We start from the raw sequence: 26,592 nt of genomic DNA on the forward strand, positions 1-26,592 counted from the left end.
GTTTCATCAGTGTGCTTTGTGCTGGGGCACTGAACTGTGCCTTGGACCCTGGGACAGGCCAATTCGACTTGTGTAATGAAGCTTGACAGGCGTGCACGTATGCCCGTGTATGCGCGCACGCGCACACACACACACGTCAACGCAAGCATGTAACAATACACACAAACACACACAGGAAGACAGATACCACACACAGACAATGGCAAATACACACACACACACACACATGCATAATCACACACACATGCATAATCACACACACACACACACACACACACACACCAACGACGTCCAGTCCAGAGCAGTAGAATTTATGACGGCCATTTATTACCTACTCCTTTATCAGAAAGATGCGATTCTTCGCCGCTTTTCTGTGCTGCATGGTGCCATTATGGCCCATTACGGGGAGGTGACAGAGACCGAGCGAGGGTGCTGATGGATGTTGGCGCTGCATTGGCTTGTCAGCGCTCTGCCTGGTGAGTCCGAGAGACATTTCCCACAAAATGGCTGCCGATTAGCAACATGGCGCCGGGCCGAGGAGCAAAGGGTCTGTGTCCGATGGTCGGCGCAAAACGTCGCCACCTTCACGTGCTCGTTTCCGTGCGTCAGGGATAGCTTAATGGATTTCCGTAGCAACACAATTCATCCGTAGCAATACAATCACAGCACAGTTTAAGAAGTCAAATGTACAGCACTGGTGCAACGAACAATACTCCTTCAAGGTGCAGAGCCAGTTGTTTGAATAAGTGATATTTACACACGAAATTTCTTTTTTCCTCGAAGCAATGTCATTTGTTTAGTTGTTTTACAAAAAAAACATGTGGCGAGATGTGTCAAAATACAGCTGAGGATGTAGAAATATGTACACAAACACCATAACCTCCCCAACCCACAGGTGAGAGAGGGCAACATCACACAACATCACTATTTATACTGAGTGCAGCAACTCCTCTGCAGCCTAACTTCACTCCTACAGAACACATTCATGAACACAGAAGCAACAGCAGAGTCACAGGCATATAAATAATCATTATACGCAGCAGTCACTTTAGTACTTTTGAGTCTGTCCGTGCATTTTAAGAACAAAAACAGAAAGCTGAAGACCAGCTTCACTATCCGTCTTTAACAGCTCCCTTTAGAGGTACGGTGAACGTCATCGAGTCTGAGACACCCCCAAAATCCCTTGGTGTAAAGAAAAAAAAGAAAATTGGTCTCTTTGTACACTATTCCTGGTAGGTTATGGAGGTCCTTAGAAGTTCACAGGTTTTTACAATACCCCTGAGAGGGAGAGAGAGAGACAGCAGAATGCCAGCGATGGGGGGTGGGGTGGGGGTGGATATCACTTCATCGGGGTCTCTGTCCCCTCATGAATGGCATGGATAATTAAGAGAAAGGAGCTGATGTACACCAACTCTCCATTTTCAACCCCTTTGTGATCGAAAATAGTCAGGACTGCAAAATGGGGAAAGAGGGGAGAAGAGAGAGAGAGAGAGAGAGAGAGAGAGAGAGAGAGAGAGAGAGAGACTGACTTTCAGTCAGTCAATCAGCTGGCCGGTTGGAGGCCGTATGCTTATATAGCCAGAGGTGCTCCACATTCCCATCTGCTCCACTGTGGTTGGGGTTGATTGCCTGAGAGTTTGGCCAGCCTGCTGAATGGCCCCCGCTGCTCTCTACTGCTCTCCATTGGCTTTCCGCTAGCGGTAACCGCCCACACCGCCGGGCTCGCTGCGGCACCACAGCCCCGCACTAACGCAGGGAAAGAAAACCCAAGGAATGGAAAAGAGGAGAGTAAGATGTGAGGAGAGAATGAAAGAGAGATACTGAAAGGAGAGAGAGAGAGAGAGAGAGAGAGAGAGAGAGAGAGAGAGAGAGAGAGAGAGAGAGAGAGAGAGAGAGAGAGAGAGAGAGAGAGAGAGAGAGAGAGAGAGAAATGAGCCAGAGCGTGAGAGAGAGACTGAAACTGAGATGTAAGAGAGAGAGAGAGAGTGGGCTTCATCCATCACTGGTCCAGCGCTCTCCTCCTCCATGGTTGTCCAAAGAAGGGGAGGAAGGAGGGAAAGCAACACAGAGAGGGAAGGATTCCATTTTGTTTTTAGCACTCTGGTCGTCTCTTTCAGACTCTTAGTCCTCCTATCCCAGGATCCATCCATGCTTGCTTGCTTCCTTCCTTCCTTCCCACCATTGATCTCCCAAGTCCTCTCATCCAGCGTCACTTTGTGGTGTCGTTAAGCGTCACAGCCCTCGGCTGGCATTGGGTTTCAGCTTAATGAACCACTCCCCTCCAGGATTGCTGTTGTACAGATCCAGGAGGTGTGTCTCCAGATCCACACAGTGCTCACCTGTGTAATACATGAACACACACACACACACACACAATTTTTAAAATAAAATTAAACTTAAAACCAAACTGATTTTTTTGGCAACAGTTCTTAAAATGGTAAAATAGCGCTCAGCTTAATAGTCAAGAGTTCTTCGGCACAGGCTCACTACTGTTCTCCTGCATTAAACTATTTCTGCAAAGCTAAACTCATTATTCTCCATCCAAATGAACAAATAATATTGTGTAAGACAGTGACAATGAAAGACACAGTACTGTTCACCGTGTCCACAGAACAAGCCAAACCTTGGTGTGTATGAGAGCATGTACATGTGTGTAATAAGCATTTGTCTGCACCGATAACTACAGATGCACTGCCTGCATCTCTCTGGCGCTTGCACAGCTCGTTGCGTAAGGCCTTTCTAGCCTCATCGGCTCACTGAGCATAAAGGCATGCAAATGTCAACGTCGCTCCAATCAGTTGGAGGGAAAACGGTTCAAAATTAAGCCTTACCGATGTTTCCTCCAACTTCGTAGATGGCGCAGTCTGGATAGGTGACAGAGCCGTTTCTGGAGGGAGGGACATAAATGGTACACATATCATTGTGTGAATTCCAGTAGGTTGACTTTAACTGACATCAAGTCTCCGGAAAAAAAAGGAACGCGACAAGTTGACCCACCGAATATTGATTATTATTGTTCATATCTAAATAGTTTATCAATGAATGTAGTTTGGGAAACCCAGATCAATAAATTTCATACTTTTTAAGAAATATATATGCAGAGCTCATAGAAACACCTGTCAATGGATTGCTATAGTACTCTGTATGTACACAGCCCATCGTATTCATCTGACTCCTCAATAGCAGCAATGCTAATGTGGGGTTTTGAGGTCTGGCACAAGAGGAGCCAGACACTTGTAAGCGGATATAAGGCCATTAAATAGTCATTATTTTTATCTGTAAGATACTATACTCACATCCAAAATAAATCTCTACATCTCTCATACATATCAGGTATCACACTCAGTTTGCCAAAAGGGAAAAAGCAGGAAAAATGCAAATTGTAATTAACTGTAACCTACAAAATACCTTTTCTAGCACAATTTGCAGGTTTGATTGCCAGAAGTTAAAAGCGATCGGTAGTCACATTCGGCAGATTTGAATGTTTGGTTTGCTGTGATAACAGCTGATATGCTTGAAAAGACAACTAATAACTGAAACGACAATTGGAAAAAACAAAACAATCATATCTCTTTGAATATTAGTTTGTAAAAAGAGGCAAGGTGAGAGCACTAGTTGTAAAACTGGAAAAAAAAAATTGAATTTCCCCATTTTTCTCCCCAATTGTATCCGGCCAACTATCCCACTCTTCCGAGCCATCCCGGCCGCTCCCCCCCCCCCCCCCCCGCCGCCAATCCAGGGAGGGCTGCAGACTACCACATGCCTCCTCTGATACATGTGGAGTCAGTTGCCAGCCGCTTCTTTTCTCCTGACAGTGAGGAGTTTCGCTAGGAGGACGTAGCACGTAGGAGGATCATGCTATTCCCCCTAGTTCCCCTTCCCCCCCGAACAGGTGCCCCGACCGACCAGAGGAGGCACTAGTGCCGTGACCAGGACACATACCCACACCCAGCTTCCCACCTGCAGACACGGCCAATTGTGTCTGTAGGGATGCCCGACCAAGCCAAAGGTAACATGGGGATTCGAACCGGGGATCCCCATGTTGGTAGGCAACGGAATAGACCGCCACGCCACCCGGACACCCCTGAAAAATATATTTTCATCCTTAAGATCATGCAATGGTTGTGCAGAAAGTTGCCATCCTCATCACCACAGGGTTACTGCACATTGAGCCAGGTCAGCACAGCCTACCTCCGCAGCTTGCCCTTGCCATTGTCGGGGCTGCATAGGAACTGGCGGTGAAACTGGGCGAGGAGGTCCGACGCCCGAGAGTTGATGTTGACCTGGACCTCCATGGTGCTGCTCACCAGATCTCCGACCTGGATCTTCACTGTACGGCGTGGCTACACAAAACACAACCAAGAGAAGCTTCGGTTAACAAAGTGTGCCAAGAGGGAGGCGAGGTCTCAATGATGGTAAAGGGAGGGGGGCAGCATGCATCCCGTCAGAGAAAATGATAAAATAGAACGAGTTTGTCATGATGGGTTTTAAAGGAAAACTAGAGAAAACAAAGACGTGCTTCCTTTTTTTAAGGGAAATCACGATGAGGGACTGTATGAAGCTTTATCTATTTAAATGCATGTTACTGTCTGCTCAAGTTACTGTTGTGGTTTGATTTTATTTTTTATAATAATGGGAAAAATAAGGGATGTGCCTTTTAATTGGAATCACAGTAAGTGACCATTAACAAATCAGTTTTTTTTTTAATCATCACCGTTTATAAAAAGTGATCAGCTAGCTGATAAACCTGTTATTCAGATATCTCAGGCTGTTAAATGCCTTTCACAGATGGACGTTTGCATGCGTTAAACAGGTTTGATGAGTAAAAGTAGGTTAAATACAAGTATGAATGGCTGAAGATAGTGATTAATGCCAACTCTCTGGCCCATTTATTGAACCCTTAGCCCTCGTGTACGTTAAGCGGCGTGCGTGCGTGCCGCAGCGCTGCAGGACCAGGCTGACCTCTGAGGTATTCTTTTCGGGTTTGTCCCGGCTGTCCGTGTGGATCTTCCTCAGCAGGTTTTTGATTCTGCGATCGTAGAACTGGTAGCGCCGGTTACTGTTCTCGTTCAGTTTACGCACCTGGCTCATCAGGAAGTTAGGGATCTATGAGGGGGCGGGGGGAAAAAAAATCAAGTCAGCCATTGTTGTCCACGAGTGTGTTTCCATGTGACGAATCGTGTTTTTAAGCTAGTTACACTCGTGATCCAAGTTTCATTTTCAACTTGCTTGATGAAAACAAGCATGTCAAATTCATCATTTTTGCAAGGAACCTTCATCAGTTGGGCAACGGAGAGAACATTTTAATACTTAACGGTCAAAAATGCCACAAAATGTGTCGGAAACATAAAATGGCTTCAATAACTTAATGAGTCCTGGACTTCACATTTTGGTGAAATTATACAAAACCAGCCATCCTCTTGTTCTCCCACCAGTATCACTACTGAGTTCTCCCACATATCTCATATAGTATTATTTTGTTCCAGGTCTGTTCGGCTTTCCAAATCCTTTACTCCAGAAGTTTCCTTATTCAGTGACTCTGTGAATACTGAACTGACCGTCCAGAGCAGGTCCTGGTAGCGAATGAGGAGCCTCATGATGTCAGCGGCCTTCTCCACCTGCCCCTTCTCCTTCTCCGCCCCCTCGGTCAGCCTGCTGGGCACCGCCTTGTGGAGGAAGAGGTTGGGTGCCATGATGGTCGCCACGGCCCACAGGTTCATCCTGTTTCTCTTCTCCCTGGATATCACCTTGCTGAGGAACTCCAGAAGAGCCTGGATGAGAGAGAGGGGGGACGAAACCACATGTCTGGGATGAAGGCATCTGAGCAAATAAATGTAGATGTGCAGGCACATGTACATACACACACATGGGGAAGTGACTGTGAGCTGCAGGTGTTGTGCAAGTGTGGTAGGAAACCTCAACTGCTCTCTGACTTTGGAAGATGTTGGTGCATGGCTGATGTGTGTGTGTGTGTGTGTGTGTGTGTGTGTGTGTGTGTGTGTGTGTGTGTGTGTGTGTGTGTGTGTGTGTGTGTGTGTGTGTGTGTGTGTGTGTGTGTGTGTGTGTGTGTGTGTGTGTGTTCATAGGCCTTGTGTATCACATACACATCCAGCCACCTTATAGTTGTATTCCAATTATGTGAGTATGTGCAGTGGTGTGTGTGTGTGTGTACCTTCAGTGTGTTCCTGTTGGGCTCAGGCAGCAGCAGGATAAGCAGGTTCAACATGTGGAGCTTCTGCTTCAGCTCTGTGATGTCTGAGGGAGAAAGGGGCAAGGGTAGTTATTAGACAGGGTGAGTGCACACACACACACACACACACACACACACACACACACACACACACACACACACACACACACACACACACACACACACACACACACACTACTCATTTCCTCTCTGTTTGGCGTAAGAATAATAGGATGTGCAAAGATTAATGGCAGTCTGACAGGTAGCCATTAAGTTTGTTAGCTTATGTCTGCATGGTCACACATCATTCATCAATTTTCACACAAAGCACAGCGATTCACCTCACCACCTACACTTCAGCTGGTAATAAATCAGATGATATTAATATGAATACATTTTTCTTATGCTGTGACCAATGCACAGGTAGTTGTTAGACCTCAACACTGGCTAATCATTGTGGCCCTACAGTGTCACTGCAGGGCAGCATCTAAAAAAGGCTATCGACTTGTTCATCTTAATGTTATTGCCCCACTTAGCAGGAGCAGTGAAGATAAGTGTTAGACAGTGCTGTCATCAGGTTAAGGAGACTTAGTTAATTATGATCTGAACCATGTTGAGCTGGCTGGCCAAGTAGGCAGAGGACCAGCTGAGTGGAGCAGAGGACAAGAAGGGGGCATGGATGTGTACATACATTAACTGAGGATCGACTGGGTACAGATGCACCACACAATGATTGCTCTTCATGTGGTAAATACATCACAATTGAGCATGAAGGTACTTTGCAAAAAAAAAGTACAGTAATGTTGCAAGCCATTTGTTGGGTGAATTTTTAGCCAGTAAAAGATGAAAAATAACAAAATGCATATCAGCTGCATATATAGCAGCTGGTTTTAAGCGATTTAACTTGTGTGTGTGTGACTACATCATTGAAAATATTAAAAAAAACCACAAAGTTGACAAATTATTTGCAAATGGCAAAGTTTTATGTTGCATAAAGTCATAGTGCATTAACTTTTCTGCCTCAAGTGAGTGCATCAACTTTCCTTGCAAGATTGTATGAGCTATATTTGTCTGGGTTTCATCCAAATTCAACTTCAAAATACACGTAAAAACAGCCTGATGGATGCACAGCAAGTCTCATGTGCACACTTAGATTTGATCTCAGCCCACTGCATCCCAGCTGGAGGTTCTTTTTTCACCTTCTGTTTGAGATGTAGAGTCTTCCAGCTGGTCCTATGCCTCCGGAGCAGGCAGGGTCATGTCTTATGTTTTAAGCCCAAAATACTATGACAGGTATTGCTGCATGAAGGGTTCAAACCAAGACCATCTGGATATATGATAACCTCACTGACCGCTAGTCCGTACTGCTGAAAGGTGTTTAAAGTTGGTGCTGCACTTGTGGTTTCGTCTAATATACTGTTTATTCAATATCAGATGATGAAGATTTTAAATCTTGTATACTATACGAAACTGCTCAACACTAACTAAGATAAAATAACATGGGAATCTTTCCAGCTGACCTAGAAAATATTTGGAAGGGATCTCAAATGGGGAGTCGATGTTGTATAGAGAAGCATGTGTCGCGTGAGCTTTGACATGATTGCAGCGTTCTGGTTCTGTTTAAATCAGAGATACTGGATTGCTGCATGTTATTATTCCCTACTGTCTACCATATATGTCCCTTTATTCTATGCCTCACTAAAGATAAAGGCTAAAATGGCTGGAAAAAATTCTCAAAAATAGTTTCAACTGCTATTGGCTATCTCATCTCCAACCAGCTAATTGTCAGCAGTAAAACTGGCAGAAACCTAAACTGCTTTGCAGGAACCAACCATTGTAGTTACATAGGTGGTTGTGGCCACTCACCTCTGACGGCGCTGAAAGTGTTGAGGTGCTCGGCGGTGAGCAGAGGGGAGGGCATCTCTCGGATGAATTTCTTGAGCAGCGCGGCGGCATCGTTGGGACTGATGTCATCCCAGCTCATTGCTCCTGAGTAGAAAGTTGTCTCCAGGCTCTGTTGCAGCAGCTGAGGACAGGACCCATTGAGACACATTCAGGAAAACTGGATTCTTTTGGGTTGTATGACAAATTCTGGGCTTGAAGGACACCGACAACTATCTAGCAATGCGTCAAGTCCATGGAAATATTGGTTAGCATTATTAAATCAGTGTTTTCATTTTTTTTGCATTTCTATAGGGTATCTTTTTGTGAGCCTGTTTCTATTGTTTTATTGTTGACATGCAAAGCACTCATATATACAATACAATATAGCACACAGCCCCATGCACAGCCCCACCTCATTCTTCCCTTTATCCCCCATATGGTTGTAGGTACAGGTTCATAGACTAGAGGCAAGTCTGCTTTAGTAGGCGTTTCATCCCCTTTGCCATAGCAGCACAAACAAAACATGCCACTCAGTCTTTTTATGTACCTGTGTGTAAACCCATGTTCCCCATGTCCCACTGAATCTCATGTATATCCGATTATAGTATGCAGTCGTACCTGTGTGCTCCTGGGTGTGTATGGATGTAAATGAGTATGTGACTATGCATGGAGGTAAACTTGTATTTTAATGTACAGGCTGGAGCAATAATATTGTCAGATAGTGATAATAAATGTTAACATCTTTTACTGTCAGAATAAGATAAAGACGAAAATTATCAGACAAACTGCAGATCATACTCCTGTTTATTAATGTGGAAAGCTGGACTGGGTTCTCTATGAATCACATTTTTTTGTTAAATGCATTATCTTAGAGCATGTTATATATATATATATATATATATATATATATATATATATATATATATATATATATATATATGATGAGTGCGAGACTCACGAAACAGGCCTGTACTGCAATGTATTAAAACCTTTTTTCCTATATCTGTGTTGATATTCCGCTCCTCATTAGTTGAGCACTCACAACACCATTGACGGTTTTGGAAAAAAAACGCTATATATATATATCAACACGGATACAGGAAAAAAACATTTTAATACATTTTCCTGTATCCGTGTTGATATTCTTGTATCCGTGTTGATCCAGTTTTCCTGTATCCGCATTGATATTCCGCTCCTCATTAGTTGAGCACCTACAACACCACTGACGGTTTTGGAAAAAATGTTTTATATAATATATACATGTCCTTTCATCCATTCCATCAATTATCCTAGCCACTTATCCTACTTAGGGTCGTGGGATGCTGGAGCTTATCCCAGCATTCCTTGGGTGGCAGGCGTGGAGACACGCTGGACAAGCTGCCAGGCCATCACAGCAATATCTATATATATTCAACTGATTTGTTTTCTATGCATTGGCGTGTCCTTTTATTCTTTCTTTTAGCGCTAAACAGCACCCTCAGCTGATAACTTTAGTGTACTTACCAGACTTTTTGTACACTGAACATCATAGAGCAGAAATTTAACAACAGCCTATCGTCATATATACAGTGAAATTATATCTCCAAATTTCATCTTTTTCATAATATGAGTAAATATGCTTTGTTTTAAACAGTGACTTCCAAACATGTATTACATCTTCCAGTGTCAGGAATTTGGTTGCGCCTCAGTGTCACAGAACATTTTCTGTACGCTGGACACAGCTGACCGTTACACAGAAAAACAGGCCAAATCTGCTGTTACAAGGCCTTGTTTCCTGCAGTATGAACCGTGGTGCATTTGTGTATTTGAAGGAACTGAGGTGCACTCAGATGTTTTACCTTGATCCTGGACTGAGATCCTGGAACCCGCAGGATCCCCTCAGAATCGAGCCCCTTCTTCTCAAGGAAGGACAGTAACTGCAGACAAGACAGAGAGCGAACGAGAGAGCAAGAGCAAGGGGGGGGGGGGGAGAGAGAGAGAGGGAGTGAGGATGAGAGTCAGACACAGAGAGAGGAGGATAAAAGAGAAGAGGGAAAGAAGGAAAGCCAAAAACAAAGAAAGGAAGGAAGAAAGAGACGGATAAGACAAAGAAACAAAAAGGGTCAGTATTGATAGGAGAGAAAAAAGAAACAGAGCGAGAGGGAGGGAAGGCTCCCAGCACCCAGAGCAGCATCGGCACATTTGAATCTCTTCGCTGCCTCTACTGGTTGTTTAATGAAACACCATCCGTGCACAGGGTGTGGTCAAAGGAGTTTGCATACAGAAGACATGCATACTGATCCGGTCTTATTTGCTCTTTCTGAAGAAATGACTTGTGCATTACACATTTAAAATGACACCATAGATTGTCAGGACTGGAGAAAAACTAATAGTACTTTTTCCCACACTTGATACCCCCCCCACACACACACAAAGCTACATTTGAAGCTGTTTAGGACAGCTTCAATATAATAATAATAATAACAATAACAAGCAGACCTCGAACCATTTAAATAAAGCAATACCACATTGAGATGCTTAGTATTTCTTCTTTTCTTTTTTTTTTACCCCCCCCCCCCTTTTTCTCCCCAATTGTACCTGGCCGAGATGCTTAGTATTTCTTGGCATTATCTTCTTCACTCAAACCCTTTAATGACTAACTACACGACCGAAGGAAGTTATCATTCTGTCATCATGGTCAGACATTTTGTTGAGCTACATATTTCAGATGTGTATATCATGGATGCTCACCGCCTGCAGGAAGAGAGGGGTTGAGGTGTTGGGCTTGACTTTCTGGTCATTCTCCAGCAGGGTGGCCAGGGGCACGCCAAAGAGAGCGCTCTCTGTACAGGAGAAAAGGTTCATTTAACTGTCAGCCTCACTTCCACCTTTCACATTTCCCTCTGCCTGACACGTGCATTTAGCTGAAACGGCAGGGGAGGAAAAAAACATGTCTTCACTTGTTGTGCGTGTGTGTGTGTGCGTGTGTGTGTGTGTGTGTGTGTGTGTGTGTGAGAGAGAGAGAGAGAGAGAGAGAGAGACTTTCTGACCATGTTATTGTGTGTAAAGTAGTAATTCATTTACACTTAATAAAATATATATGTGTTTTATGAGCATGTGAGTGTATAGATTCTTTGAGCACATGCTTTACTGTATGTGCACATGTATATGTGTAAGTGTATGGTTTGTGGTTACTACCACATGTGAGCTCTTCCTATAAACTCTGTGTGTGTGTGTGTGTGTGTGTGTGTGTGTATTACCACACCTGGGATTTTTCTTTTGCAGGTCTTGTGCCTCTTCACCTCCAGTTCCAGAAGGTCAGACAGGGCAGTCATGTCTATGAGAGCCAGCTGACGGACCTTTTTCATGTCGGCGTGAGACAGGTCCTGCACACGGGTCACCCCCAGACGACACCGGGGGCAAATAACTCTCTGGGAGAGACATTGAGAGAGGGAGGGACAGAAAGACAAAGAGAAAGCAAAAGAGTGGAACACAAAGGAGGGGGAGAAGGACAGGTAATGAAGAGAAAAGTGGTAGAAAGAAGAACAGAGCAGGAAGGAATAGTGATTGGAGGAAGATAAAATAGAAGTGTTGGAGAAAGAGGTTGCAGAAAAAAGGTAAAGACAAAGCAGAGAATAGAAAGAAAGAGAAGTAGAGGAAATGTCAGAAAGGAGATAGTATCCAGACATCTGGTAAGACATTTTACATAATTCTCGTCTACAAACTCTCCCCATCCCAGTGCAAGGCTTAGGGTGACTCACAGGGAGGTGCTCAAGGTTTACTAATTCTCCTGTTTGCAGGAAGAGTTAATTAAACTCAGACAACAAACACAGACCTGCAGGACTGTTCCCACAACCTTCCCTTTGTACTATTCTGCTTAAAACTTGTTTCACCGGTGGTGGAGGGCGGACTAAAACTGGCTTAAAATGACAGGGAGAGAGAGAGAGAGAGAGAGAGAGAGAGAGAGAGAGAGAGAGAGAGAGAGAGAGAGAGAGAGAGAGAGAGAGAGAGAGAGAACTATCTAAGACCTGCAAGAAGCCTTCACACCTAAAAGGATCCTGAACTGTTAGCGAACTAATAAGACTTATTTTCTTATGCAGATCAGATAAGTCAAGCACATAAAATCCCTCAGTTTTAAAAAAGAAATGTCGAGTTTAAAAGTTCTTGTGAACTTTCACAAGAAAAGCAATTTGTTATTGTTATCTTGACGTCTTCTATAATCTTCGAAAACATTTATCAGTCAGGCAATAATTTCTAATATTTTCTTTTCTTCTCCATGCTGAAAAAGGTTTTGTTTTCAACCCCACCCTGGTCGGTTCATGGCAGCCAGTGAATATTTGGCCACCATGCAATGCAAGTCTCTGGGGGAACAACCTTTATAATGCATACTTGTCCCACTTGTACAGTTCAGTTCTGCTCTGACTCTTGGGAATAAACCAGTCAATGCACCCGTCAAAATTCCCAGATGCTCTGGAGATTTCTCACCACGCTGTTCGAAGAACAGAAAAAAGCAAACGGAGAGGGGAGGAGAAGACTTACAGGCAGGGTGCCATCCTCTTTCCTGCGGTGGCCGTTGTTCTGGGGCAGTTTGGCTTGTTTGAGGAAGATGACAGCCTGTTCGCAGTAGGCCACGTCTGTGAAGAAGATTTCCTCTTTGGGGGCCCCATGATGCTGCTGTTGAAGGTCTTAAAAGTGCCACAAGTAGACGAATGCACACGGAAAAAAAATAACATGCTGATCTGTTAGTCCGTTTCGTTTTGCATGATTGCGTGCTGAAACTTATGTTGCAAAGATGATAAAAAGACAACTCAAGGATAGTAAATGGATTGCATTTATATAGTACTTTTCCAGCTGCAACAGCTATTTAAAGTGCTTTACAATCAATGAGTGCCACCCCCCCACCCCCCCAGCCACACACACACACACACACACACACCGATGGCGGTGTCAATCATGCAAGTTAACGACCAGCTCATCAGGAGTTAAGGATTAAGTGTCTTGCTCAAGGACACCTCAACATTTTTGCAAGGAGGAACTGAGTATCGAACCGGCAACCCCCGTTATCAGAAAATCTGCTCTACCTCCTGAACCGCTGTCGCCCCCTAGGAACAACAGAGGCAAACTACTCAGCAAATATGAGGAAACGTGAGATAGCCACATCTCCCTTTTCTTGCAAATATGTATGTATCTCTCACCGCAATCAAACAGGGAAGTCGGTCTTACAAATGTCCCCTAAATGAACTGAGGGCTTGACTTTACCTCGCTCTGTGACGAGTAACGTGAGCGAGATCTTTATACTGATCATTTATCAGGTCGTCAAAAGAAAACATTTTCACTTCCTCGAGCATTTGACTGTGCACATACTAGGTTTGCATTTCTCACGTCAGCCTGCATGTTCTGGGTTTTTTTTCAGCGCATCAGATCATGGGAATTGTTTTCTTGTGCTGCTTGACTGCTGAGATTTTTTTTTCCTTGTTGTTTTGTCCATACATTATAGTGGATTGGTATATAGACAGAGAAGAGGTTTTATGGGTTGCTGACATGTAATCTGATAGGACAACTAGGGTTGACAGGTTAGCATAGTGTTAAGTGAAGTCATCAGCTCTATGTAGAGGTCTGTCATAAAGGTCAAAGTGTACTCGAGAAGATACTTAACCCTATGTTTTTAAGGGATGCCACACTAGCTGTCTGCCCAAAAGAGAATACCCCCCCTTGAGGAATTAAGGAAGTATATCAAGTTGTAAAAAAATCAAGGAGTAAACCCTTTGTATTCAAATGAATAATTACTGATTTAAAAGAAAATCAAGAAGAATAAAGAGCAAGGGATAGCTGCACAGCATAGGATGTTTCATTGATAAGAGGAAGCACTATGACTGCACATCACATTGCTGTCTGCACCACGTTTTTTCTCGGTCTGGGAAGGCTGGAATAGTACTGTCACTGCTCTCTTGTTTGCCCCTTTGGGGTTTCAGCGTTTCACTCACTTGCTGTGTTCAGTTTTAACTCGCTGTACCATCACACCCACGCTCTTACCTGATAGCGGTGTTTTGGCGACTGATGCCATACTGTTTGGGGCTAGGTCCTCGCTGTGCTGGGAATTGGTGAGGAGGGTCTGGAAAAAAAAATTGAGAGCATGCAAATATACGTCAACAACAGGAACAACTTTAAAATGGAATAAAGAAAATAAAACCCTCATCCTTTCATGTCACGAACGCGCGAAGGGTGTTCTTGGAGGGGAGAAATGTGACAAACGCTATCTCTTCCCCACCCGCTGAGATTAAAAGTTCCATTTCATCTCGTCAGTTGTGTAAACAGATGACGACAGAGAGATAAAAAAGAGGACCTAGCTTTGATAAAGACAACCTGTTCATGTGATAGTGATCAGAGAAAACAGGCTCTCTATTCCCTGCTCAGGGCTGCTCAGTCAGACAGCCTGGACAAAGCGTGGCCTTTGCAAGCGATTCCCCTTTTATTCCCCTGTGTCAGACCCTTTGCATGGGACATGACAGTTGAATACACAAGGATGATTGTCAAGCGTCTCCCTGAACCCTGGCCGACAGCAGGGGAACAGAGCAGTTTCATATTCTCCAGCATGCAAACTTAGGGACGAGAGGTTGTGTGTGTCTGAATGTCTCTCGCATGTGCAATGCAAAACATGTGACTATAGGACAATGGAGTGCTACTATGTGCAGCTGTTACCTATTGGTGATTGTACTTACTCTTTTCCAATGTGTACAGAGAGAGACCTGTCACTCACTACTCCTGACTTCAATGCCAAATAAATTTAGACACCTTGATAATTCAAGGCAATTCTTTTTGGGGCCCCCCCTTTCCTCCCCAATTGTACTCGGCCAAATATCCCACTCTTCTGAGTCGTCCTGGACGCTGCTCCACCCCCTCTGCCAATCCGGGGAGGGCCGCAGACTACCACATGCCTCCTCCGAGTATGTGGAGTCGCCAGCCGCTTCTTTTTTCACCTGACAGTGAGGAGTTTCACCAGGAGGACGTAGCGTGTGGGAGGATCATGCTATTCCCCCCAGTTCCCCCTCCCCCCTGAACAGGCGCCCTGACTGACCAGGAGTGCAGCAACCAGGAAACACCCACATCTGGCTTCCCACCCACAGACACAGCCAATTGTCTCTGTAGGGATGCCGGTCCAAGCCAGAGGTAACACGGGGATTCGAACCAGCGATCCCCATGTTGGTAGGCAACGGAATAGACCACTACACTAACAGGACACCATTTTTTTCCTGTTTCAAAACAGTTAGTCCACGTCTTTATGTTGCCCATCCCACCAATACGAACTCTGACTATGAGCAATCTGACATGGATGAGAGTAAACTTGAACTTAAAGAGAACTAAATGTATAATCTAGTGTATGTATTTCAAAACGATACTTGTTAGTGTCTTTATGCATGCTCAATAATCGAGGTAAGGAAATCACAAAAAGTTTTATCAGTTCATCTGGACACAACATTTATTGAGAAACGTTTCATCACTCATCTAAGTGACCTCTTCAGTCTAAACCTACTGCAGGTTTCCCCACCCTTATAAACAATACAGTGGCATAACGACCGAAAATAATGATCGGTTTCATATGCAAATAGGCGTGAGCATTAACTAGAGTTATAATGGCCATGTGTACTAGAGGATTGGGGAATAGATGCAATCACAGCATTGTAACATGGTGACAGATGTACATGTACTCTTACCCCCCCCCCCCACATAGATGGCCTCTTTGACTCCCCGTTCAAACCAGTGTTCCTCCCTATCAAGGATGGTCACATCCTCATCCTTGAAAGAGTGGCCACTGGCCTGGAGAGGTCACTTGGATGAGTGATGAAACGTTTCTTCCAATAAACGGTGTCTAGATGAACTGATTCAACTTTCTGTGATACTTGTTATTGTGGTTGTCATACTATCGTTCTCTCGATGTTTTGAAATGTTCATACCAGCGCACATACTGGAATGCAGTTGCCTTTCTTTGCATAATTGAATTCATTATCACATCAGATTATAGGATTAGGTTCCTCATCATCTTCTCGTGGGTGGATATAGTCCAAGCACATTGCAGAAAAAAGTAAATTAATTGCAAGTTAATCTTACATTTCCTGCTATTTGTAGGATGTTTGCAGACATGGATAACTGTGCAAAGGGGGTGTTCAAAACACTGGAGGCAGATTATGTAGCTATTTTATTAAATGGCATAGTTTAGTGATTCCTAGGGTGGAGGAATTTCCTTTTCCGCTTGCAACCATCAACAGGAGGGTCAGAATTTATAATTGACTACAAAACAGCGCTCCTGGAACTGGCGGACATTCTCCTTATGCCTTTCTCCGAGACACTTCAGCAAAGGCGGATGATTGGTGCTATGTGGACTTGAACTTTTACAAATTAACAAATTTTCAACTAACCCTTGAGAGCAATATTAATCTCCAGTTGGTCACAATGATCAAAGAGAGCTGGTCAAGATCCTGTTTCATTGAGAGTGATTTCAAAAAGTGTACAGTCCAATCACAGCTCTGGAGACTGATCCAAGAGGGCGATATAGTTGAGATTCAATACAGCAGAACCAAATGCGGTATGGTTTCCATGATAAAAGACAACACATGCCTGCATCATGTGACTTGTTCTATGAAATGGTTTCTCTAACACAACTTCCTCTACCATTCACAACAGCCACCATTGTTGTCCACACTTCTGCTGCGTTGCAACTCAACTTCATAGAGCCCTTGGATCAGTCTCCGAAGCTGTGATTTGACTGTCCACTTTTTGGACAAGTCCACCTCTAGGAAACAGCTCTTAAGTGATTGACTTGTGATAATGGTCTGGTATGTGAATCTAGGGTCAAATCCTGCAGAATCTTGAGTTGGCTTTCAAGGCTAGGTTTCATCATGTTCTGACCTGAGTGATCGGGGAGTCAAATATGTCTCGGACGTCGCGGGGCGGTGGTTTGTTCCTCTTGCGGAGGGACAGTGTGTAGGATTCCAGTCTACGCTGGACGGCCTCAGCCTGGGTCCGAGTCAAGGTGGACAGCAGAACTGCATTGTTGACATCCTCACTGTCCTCGCTGATCAGTGTGGAAAGACCGGCATCAGCAAGCCACTGTTCCTCCTGGTCACCTTCTGCGGCACACACACACACACACACACACACACACACACACACACACACACAAGAAAGGTTTATGAAGTAGGACGGTGGACCTTTTACATCTTTTTGACAATATGCAAAAAGAATACCTAGCCACCTATAAACAGATGGTTTGAACAGATGAAAAAGGACATTACTATTCAAATCATCACTCGTGAACAGCTATGAGGCTTGCACATATGAAAGGGCTGCCACTGACGGTTTGATAGTGTTGTCATAGTGATGAGTGCCGCTTCACCGCATGTGACACGCAGAGCTGATGTTGCCATGGCAAAAAGCATCGTCTCAGGGAACACTGCAGTTGTTCCTCAACATCTCCGCTTTTCAAGTCACATGGGCTCGCTGTCCCCACGCAAACCCATGAAAACATTATCAGAACTGCAGCAGCCAGACAGCAATATTGTACTTACATTTTTATTTTCTTGTCTGCATTATCAGGATAGTTTTGAGTCTGCCTACTACACAATTCATTTTCCCTGAGATTTGATTTGTACTATTTTACCAAATGTCGGTACCCTTTATTAAAATACACAAAATGAGAAATTGCAAAGGGAAATATATTGTTTCTATTGTACTGTATTGCATTCTATTCTGTCTTTTTTCTTTTCCTTTTTTTGGCCCAGTGTTGTTTACCTTCTGACTGTTTGGAATCTCTCCTGGTGCTGTCGAGATCCGTGTAGCCACTCCCCTGTTGTATGGTCTCCACCTCACTCCAGAAAGAGTCCAGGCACAGTTTGTCAGGGTGCTGCTCCTGGTCCTGGGCTGACAGCAGCGACGGGGTGTGCGTGGGGTACGTGTGCTCAGCGGCTGCCTGGTCCTGCGGGCTAGCCCAGGGCTCCACGTTCATCTCGGTGGGGCTAAGATCTCTGATGCACACAAACATACAAACACGTAGTGGAGATGATCAAACAAATCACGGCCACGGGGAAAAACCCAAAAAAACCGAACAGCGATGCAACGTAAACGAACACACAAGTCACAACCGCGGATGAAGACCGGAGCGACGCAGAAGGGTAAATTAGCCGGCCCAGCCCAAAGAGATGGAGAGACAAAAGGACCGGCGTTGAGGAAGGGGCCGAACTGAGGGGGGGGGGGGAGAGAGAGAGAGAGAGAGAGAGAGAGAGAGAGAGAGAGAGAGAGAGAGAGAGAGAGAGAGAGAGAGAGAGAGAGAGAATGGCGAGCGTGGACACAAAAGGGGCTCTCTATTGTTCTTGGAAAATGTGGCCTGGAGGCAGAAGTACATCGTCTTACCACTAGGTGTCACTACGACACTGCACGCATAGGCTACACCCTCTTGTCGGACTTCATGAATCTTCAATAAAAAAATATGACAACATAAAGGTGCAGAAAAAATACCTCAGTAAGACCCCGTGTTTTATTCACAGTCTTCGTGATAAACGCAGGTAGAGAGGGGAGACTCTGCTTTGAATGCTTGCAACAAAACAGACAACAGCGGATACCGTTCTCAAACAACTGAGACACGCAGGGAGGTGGAAATAAATCACTGCAAACTCAGTGTTGAGGAGTGGCGGCCCCCTCGGGCCCCGAGTTGTGACCTGGCGGTTACGCAGACAGGAAGTGACGAGCTGACTCGATGTTTGTAAAGGCGGCTTCTTTTCAGAGTGGCGCGGCTTTCCATATTTCTGTGAGGAATGCCATCAGTACTGGTTCTACAGCCTTTCCACACTAACGCGTCTATTCATCTTGAAACCAGTCACATAGTTCCCTTCCTCATCAGTATGTGAAGAATGGATTGTGGTTAGAAAAAAAAAACCAAAACAATGGCGAGGTAGATAGTTCAACGATATCAGAGCCGGGTATACCTAGCGTGCTTTAGGTTGATGTCATGATGAGGAAATGTGACATTCTGATACTCATCGAGGTCCACCGGTGGAGCGGTCGGTTCTGAAATCAACGCTTCGGTATGTTAAACCAGTTTTACGGCAGGTCAGAGTCGTGAAGTGGTCGTATCGCGAATCGCCAGTTTCATTGAATTTCTTCTTGACACACTTTTAAGATTGTGGATGTACTTTGCAGATGTAAATCTGATGTCAATATGAGAGAAAGAAACATTCTTGGTCTTTAAGATCTCGTAGTTGGTGTGGTGACATTGCATCATATCGCTGGCACAATACAAAGCAATGAGAACTGTCATTCTAAAACAGGCCTTTTCCCTCCCTGGAAGATTTTCCACATACATCCATGGAGAAAGAATTCTCAAGGTTCAAAAGAAAAGGGACGTGTCGTACACTTATATCTTATACTAATACGGTCCCATAGTACCACACACAATTTGAAAGAATGAAAGAAAACCCACTAATTCTCCACTGTAGTTAGATAAATCAGGTCACACTACAAACCTGCGTTTTTTTTTTAAAACCAGTGTGGCTTCATTCTGTTACACAGATAGCGAGGATGCAGAGTAGAATAAGCACAGCACTTCACAATAGGCCTTCTTTTCATGTGAATGACGTGAGACATGTCAGCTCCATTCGGATCATATGTAAGACCTCGGGCTGCAGAGAACCGTCATCATAAAATATTCAGATAATCATGTTGGCAGTTTTTCTCCTGTTAATACTGACTAACCCCAAAGACAAACCTATACAGACTCAGCAAGGCCTCTTCTCCCCATAGAATATCAAGGCCTACTGACATCAGACAAATCACGCACAGCTGTCAGAGCCAAGACAAGCTCAGAATCTGCAACGACCTGTGGATGCAACATACACTGGGCCTTATTCATCAATCATTCCTTTGCACAAATTTGTTCTTACACACCCATGGAATTTTTTAACCCTTAAGTTTGTCTCAGAGACCAGTGTGGAACCTGGGTGATCAATTTAGACACCAATTAGCTAACACCGGTGTCTTTGTAAGCCTGGGTGATTGCTCATTGCAAGAGGTAGACAATAGAAGTTAGTGGGAAGGATTTACAAATAACCATCAGGCTTTGCTGTGACTGTCAGGCAATCTTAAGAGCTTAAAAAAAATCCATGGGTGTGTAAGAACAAATTTGTACCAACAAATGATTGAATGAGGCCCGTTGTTTTAAAGAGCATGGATCTGCAGCCACAACCACAGCCTGTGAGCTGCTCCAGTAAACGTTGTATCCATGATCTGCGGTCTTGGTGTAGAAAGGGCAGTCTTTTCCCAGATATGGGGTTGGGAATTTGAGTTGGGTAATCTGATATGGAAATCAGGTCCCTAGTGTGAACGTTGTGATGTAATAACTGATTATTTTGAAAACAAAAAAAGTCAAATCAATCAAGCTGCATTATATATAGCGCTTTTCTAGCTGCAATAGCCACTCAAAACGCTTTACATTTCTGGTCAAATATGAATTTCAGACACCTGTTATAATAGAAAACAAGCCGTTTTCTGTACAATCGCTACTATTTCGTATGCGTAAGGCCACCGAAATGTGATTTACACTGATTAACTTAATCACAGTCAACAGAAGCGGCATGCTTTCTATCCCCGAAAGAAATGAAAAGCTATTATGGCGATAGGCATATCGCATGATGGGTCAGTTCTCTCAAAACACCCCAAAAGGTTGGGTTAAGTCCTGAAAAATGACTTGGAGCCCCTGCGTTTGTGGTTAACACCATGGAGTCAAGTCAATTTTATTTGGATAGCCCAATATCACAAATTACAAATTTGCCTCAGCGGAATTTACAGCTATACAACATCCTGTCCTTAGACCCTCACATCAGATAAGGAACAACTCCCGAGAGGAACAGAGGAGGGATCTCTCTCCCAAGACGGACAGACGTGCGATGGATGTTGTGTGTACACAGTTTACAGAATACAACACTGAAAAAGGATACCAGAATTATAATGGAATTATAAAATACATGAAGAATATGATGAGGAGGATGTCAAGCAGTGTCCAGATGCTTGGCATCTGGAAGCTGGAGAAGAAATCGCCTGGCCGTTTTCTATCTGCCATCAACGGCTTTGCAAATATTAACAGTAAGGAAAAAGCACCCACAGTACAGACTGAAGATATTTGAAAAAATGTTTTTTTGGGATCAATACAGAAAACTGATGCGTCCCCAAAAATGTGGTTCTGTCCCAGTGGGCCTACCTGGATGTTTTTGGGATGGGGGAAAATACTTTCCCACGCCTGCCACTGCCCGGGCTTCGGATCGGACGGAGCCTGAATCGGTTCAGCCTTGTGCGATGAAACTGCATGGTGTGAGCCAGTCTACTCACCACCAGCTCCTCTCTGCCTCCCATATCCACAATGCCAGACGAATCCAGAAACAACCGCAGTGTAGCACTAACACTAAGTTCAGATCTGTCCTGCTGACTCGGTGTGGGTGTGAGTGTGTTGCCTGATCTGGTTTCTCTGAGTGTAGCTGACTTGCCGAGTAAGAGCAATGCCACAGGGCTTTGCATAGGCAGCAGGGCTGCTAGTGGGCCAACTGGAGCCGGAGAAGGAATGCAAGAGGAGCGACTACGTCATTCACACCTGTCCCCTCCCTCACTGTGCTCGTCCGACACACCCAGCCCACATGCTTGACGGCCCTTTTAACCTCACACATAAACAGTTTAAATAATCTCTCACAGCCCAGCACATCGCTTTACCACTTTTTGAAAAAGACCATTTTCCCCAAAACATAATGTGGAAATAACAGCTTCCTTTTGGAAGCTCAGCTGTTGTCAAGAGGAGGTTCAGTCATTCCTGAACGAAAGGGAATAAACTGAAACAGTCCCACGTCACGTTATTAGCACTTTTATGGCCTGCAACTCTGGTTATGCTGAATTAATCAAGGATCCTTTGTTGAATAAAGGACACACTCTAGCAGCCATTGGACTGCAACTATGTAGGGCTAGAATTAAGTTAATCAAATAGATAAAATGTTCAAGGACCTTTTGCTGACAGCCACACTTGCATAGCAACCATATTGCTAGTGGTGAATCTCAGAATGCAGAAGGGCTAATCTTACCTACTAGGCCATACCTCTCTCATGACAAGGCATACTAAATCTCACACCTTATCCACATATAGAGGACAGCTAACAGCTGCAGCATTCATACTGTCATGACTAACCACCGAGTTTGACTTCATACCCAAGTATGGATAGTATATGGGTACGTAGGTAGGTGTGTGTGTGTGTGTGTGTGTGTGTGTGTGTGTGTGTGTGTGTGTGTGTGTGTGTGTGTGTGTGTGTGTGTGAGAGAGAGAGGGCGAGAGGGCGAGAGAGAGTCAAACAGGAAATAAAAAAGACAAAAAAAAGGAGAGGAGACAGCAACAGAGAGAAAAAAAAAGAAAAACATGAGTGACAGACAGCAATAAAGACAGAAAAAACTTGTCAATTTCATCAAGTGAAATGAGCCAGTCAACATTGCCTGTCATTAGCACCCTCCGCCCACCTACCCCGCTTTTATTGTCTTCCACTCATTTCCTTTTTTTTCACTCTCTATCCTGTCATCCGGATGTTGACCGGCTCTATCAGGGTAAACATGTAAACAAACTGGTAAATCCTAGTAAGATGGGGGGGCGGGGTATCATATTTTTATGAAATAGTGATAACACGCAATCTGCAATCTCTTTTCAGTCAAGTCACATGGATGTACACATGCAAATTGCCAGGGTGTTCGTGCAAACGCAACGCAGTTTCACATCTTCGGGGGAAAAAAACGACGAGAGTCTTAAAGAGATGGGAAACTATAATGTCTCTGTGAAAACTGACATGAAATTTGTTGTCCTAACCACAATTACAAGGACGAGTTGAAGCAGTAATTATTAGTTCGTCGTTCATCTCTGGTTCCATCAAGCTTCTGTCTTGTTTCATTACCCGCTCTACCAGAACTGATTTGAACGTTTGTTGTTTTGTTTTGTTTGAATCATAGAAAATGGAATCAGTTCATCTGGACACAACGTTAACTATTGAGAGGAATATTTCATCACTCATCTAAGTGACTTCTTCAGTCTCAGCTGACTGCAGGTGTCCCAACCCTTATAAACAATCCAGTGCAACAATGACCAAAGCCAACAATCAGTTTCATATGCAAATTGTCGTTACCATTAACGAGAGTTACAATGGCCATGTGTACCATTCACAGAGGATTGGGGAATAGTTGCAATCACAGCGTTGTAAGATGGTGATTGCAATTGAAACTCTAGATAACGCTCACAGCTGTTGGCATATGAAACTGATCTTTGGTTTTGGTCGTTATGCTACTGTATTGTTTATAAGGGTGGGGATACCTGCAGTCAGTTGAGACTGAAGAGGTCACTTAGATGAGTGATGAAACGTTTCTCTCTCAATAAACATTGTGCCCAAATGAATTGATTCAACTTTCTGTGATTTTCTTACCTGGATTATTGAGCATGCATAAAGAAAAAGAAATTTTTTGAAAAAAAAATTCTCCACTTTGAAATCAAAGTTGCAAAAAACTGTGCTAAGTCAAGGGGGGTAAAAAAAACCCTCAAGACTTTAAAGCATGAATGAGCTCAAACAAGTATGCCTGCTGCAACCTGACCACACATTATTCCCTGAAGGCCGACTAACAAGAGGAATGAGGTTTCAAGGCCTGGTCTGGCTGAGCTTCCTTGTTATGCCCCAGGAACCTTTAAGAGGAAAAGCATTCTTGTCTTATTTTTAAACCTGGGGGAGAAAAAAAATCCTTCTACCTTGCCAAGACAATAAACGGCTCCATAAAATCAGACAGCATGTGCAGCCACATTATTCCTGTTTCATTGAAAACGTGCGCTGGTGAGAATGTCAGTGCGTAGGGATTGTGTCTCATTCTACTGGTGTTGCATTAGTGTGAAATATCAGCAGGAAACGGATCGCTTTACAACAATGAAACGAACGTCAAACGGTGGTCTACGAGTATGCACAATATGTTGGGAATTAATTTAAAGTAACCCCAAGTGAAGACTCCAGCCATGAAACACAGTAATCCGGTTGGTTACCGGCGACGGGGCGGCTGGCTGATCCAGAAAGCAGAAAGGTCTTTAATCCTCGTGGTTAAATTCTGCTGCAAGCCTCTTAGGCTTCAGGGAATTCAACAGTTAGGTCATGGAGCCTTGAGAAAGTGATTACTCTTACTTCATGGGATACAAGGATACAAGTACTCATACCAAATGATAAAAGTGTAGGCATAGCAATAACAATAATGCAGTTTTCGATCAAAGTAACACTCAAACTCTCAAAAAACGTCTGTCAGCATTTTGAGGAACAATCCATAACACTCGTTGTGCTGATTATTAAACAGATAATGGTTCCTTTAGGGCCCTGATGAGGCACCTTGGTCTCTAATAAGGGGAGGTATAATGGAGCCCTCAAGTCTCCATAAGACTAGTGAACTCAGCTCCAGCTGAACCAAAGGCCTAATCCTACCTGGCCTTGACCCGTACGTTGGTTCGGCCGGCGAGGAGCTGCCGGGCCACCGATCCGCTTCTGCCCCACGGCATGATGTGGTCGTCGCTCCCCCCCAAAGAAACTGTTGTGAGCGGTAGGAAACAGCAGCTGCCTGCCCCTGGCAAGCTGTTTCCTTGTAATCTCCTCAATGGACAAACACATTTGAACAAGGACAGTCTCCCCTGCACTGGTAGGCACGTCACCGTTGTCGCATCCTGGGGCAGGAAAGGAGTCGGAGGACGAGGGTGGGGGGGTGAGTGGGACTTGGACACCAACTGTTGTAAGAGAATATTTGAATGGATGGTTGGCCAGAGCTGGAACAGCTGCACGCCTGGCTGTAATGGGCTGAGGCCACACCAGCTGCATGCCTGTCTGGTTTGTTGGCTGGTCTAGCTGGCTGGTTCTGGCTAGCGCTTCTTCATTTCCAACAGAGGGACAGGGGGAGTGGAGGAAACATATTCTACATCAAAGCTGCAATGAGGAGTTTTTCACCGATTATTTATCAGTCTCTATTCAACTTTGATGCCTCTATATGACCGACATCCAAATGAGACCATAATCTTGTGGATTAAATATTGTTGTATAATGATTCCAAATTATTGTCTCTGGGTTGGATTTCCTGTGAAATCTGACAAAAATTTACAACACACAGATGGGACATAGGCACAATTACCCCATTGCTGTATGTCTTGCAAACACCTGCTTTTAGAAAAAAAAAACCAATTTGCAAGTTACAATGAAATCTGTATTCTGCATTTAACCCATCCTATAGTATAGGAGCAGTGGGCAGCTGCAGCACTTGAGGACCAACTCCAGTTCTTTTTTCCATTGCCTTGGTCAGGGACACGGACAGGAGTATTAACCCTAACATGCATGTCTTTTTAATGGTGGGAGGGAACCCACGCAGACACAGGGAGAACATGCAAACTCTACACAGAAAGGACCTGGGACGGCCTGGGGTTTGAACCCAGGACTTTCTGGCTGGGAGGCAACAGTGCTAACCACTGGGCCACTGTGCTGCTCTTTAGATAGACAACTTTATTAAACCCCAAAGGGGAAATTAATTTGCCACTAGACAAGCATAAATATGTCAACAATAGACAAAGACAGTCATTGTGCACAGTAAATAAACAACAGTAAAAAAACAATCATAGACTTGACATGATTATATGCAGGAACGGACACCACATTTAACTGATGCATATATAAACAGCAACAATAAAAAAGACCAAGTACAGTTATAATCCAGATAAATTCAATATACTTTTTCTCGAGGCCATGACTGATGTTCATTAAGGAATCTGACTGCAGCTGGAGCAAAGGACCTGCTAAATCTCTCTGAAGAGCACCGAAGCATCACCGGTCATTCACTAAAGGAACTTTTAAAATAATTAAAAATAGAATTTAAAGGATGGCCTTCATGATGTACAATGGTCACTAGAGTAACCTCTTGGAAATCTGGATTCAGGGCAAAAACAGAACCTGCCTTTTTAATCAGTTTACTAATTCTGTTTGTCTTCCACTGATGTGCTTCCCCCATTAAAGCGCAGCATAAAATATGACACTTGCAAGAATCCCTGCATAAAAATACCTGCAGGAGTTTCTTACTGACATCAAATGAGCTCAGCTTCATAAGGAAGAATAATCTGGACTGAGATTTCTTAACAATGACATTGGTGTTCTCCATCCAATTCAGTTTGTTATCCAAGTGGACACCAAGGTGTTTATAAGACCGGGCTATCTCAACTGGATGACCTTAAATCATGACAGGGGAGACCTCTTTTTTCCTAAAGTGAATAATCATCTCCTTGGTCTCATTAACATTCAAATTTAAGAAATTAGAGTCACACCAACTGACAAAGGAGTCCGCTTATTTTTTATAGGTCACGTCATCATCATGATTTATTAGGCTAACCAGGGCAAAGTCATCAGAAAATTTCGGAAAGAAAAAGAGACGTCATCAGAAAAAAGAAGGTGCTTGAAGGACGCATTCATGTTATGTTGAAC

The 26,592-nt window shown here is 44.0% G+C and overlaps 1 protein-coding gene across 2 annotated transcripts; it reads right to left on the reverse strand.

Moving 5' to 3' along the window:
* Positions 1-323: 323 nt before the first annotated feature.
* LOC130107797 (rho GTPase-activating protein 40) lies at positions 324-24,698 on the reverse strand. Of its 2 annotated transcripts, none has more exons than XM_056274556.1 (15): positions 24,565-24,698; positions 17,840-18,072; positions 16,958-17,178; positions 14,087-14,165; positions 12,593-12,738; positions 11,319-11,484; positions 10,805-10,896; positions 9,913-9,990; positions 8,057-8,216; positions 6,173-6,255; positions 5,559-5,771; positions 4,963-5,106; positions 4,192-4,343; positions 2,832-2,887; positions 324-2,339 (listed from the first exon to the last, which is right to left on the reverse strand). In XM_056274556.1, exons 1-15 carry the CDS (start codon positions 24,636-24,638, stop codon positions 2,233-2,235), a joined length of 2,004 nt encoding a protein of 667 aa, XP_056130531.1. In that variant the 5' UTR covers positions 24,639-24,698; the 3' UTR covers positions 324-2,232. The 2 variants fall into 2 exon arrangements, with proteins under 2 accessions (XP_056130531.1, XP_056130530.1); XM_056274555.1 differs by lacking the exon at positions 24,565-24,698 and adding an exon at positions 21,297-21,722.
* Positions 24,699-26,592: the final 1,894 nt, after the last annotated feature.

Source organism: Lampris incognitus, chromosome 2 (assembly GCF_029633865.1).
Source record: "Lampris incognitus isolate fLamInc1 chromosome 2, fLamInc1.hap2, whole genome shotgun sequence".
In the NCBI taxonomy this organism is placed as follows: domain Eukaryota; kingdom Metazoa; phylum Chordata; class Actinopteri; order Lampriformes; family Lampridae; genus Lampris; species Lampris incognitus.

Coding starts and splice junctions, on each gene's coding strand:
- LOC130107797 (XM_056274555.1), bottom strand. CDS start 21,610: ATGCAAAGCCCTGTGGCATTGCTCTTACTCGGCAAGTCAGCTACACTC. Junction 17,179..17,839: donor AGATTCCAAACAGTCAGAAG/GTAAACAACACT, acceptor TGTGTGCCGCAG/AAGGTGACCAGGAGGAACAG. Junction 10,897..11,318: donor CTGCAAAAGAAAAATCCCAG/GTGTGGTAATAC, acceptor TCTCCTGTACAG/AGAGCGCTCTCTTTGGCGTG.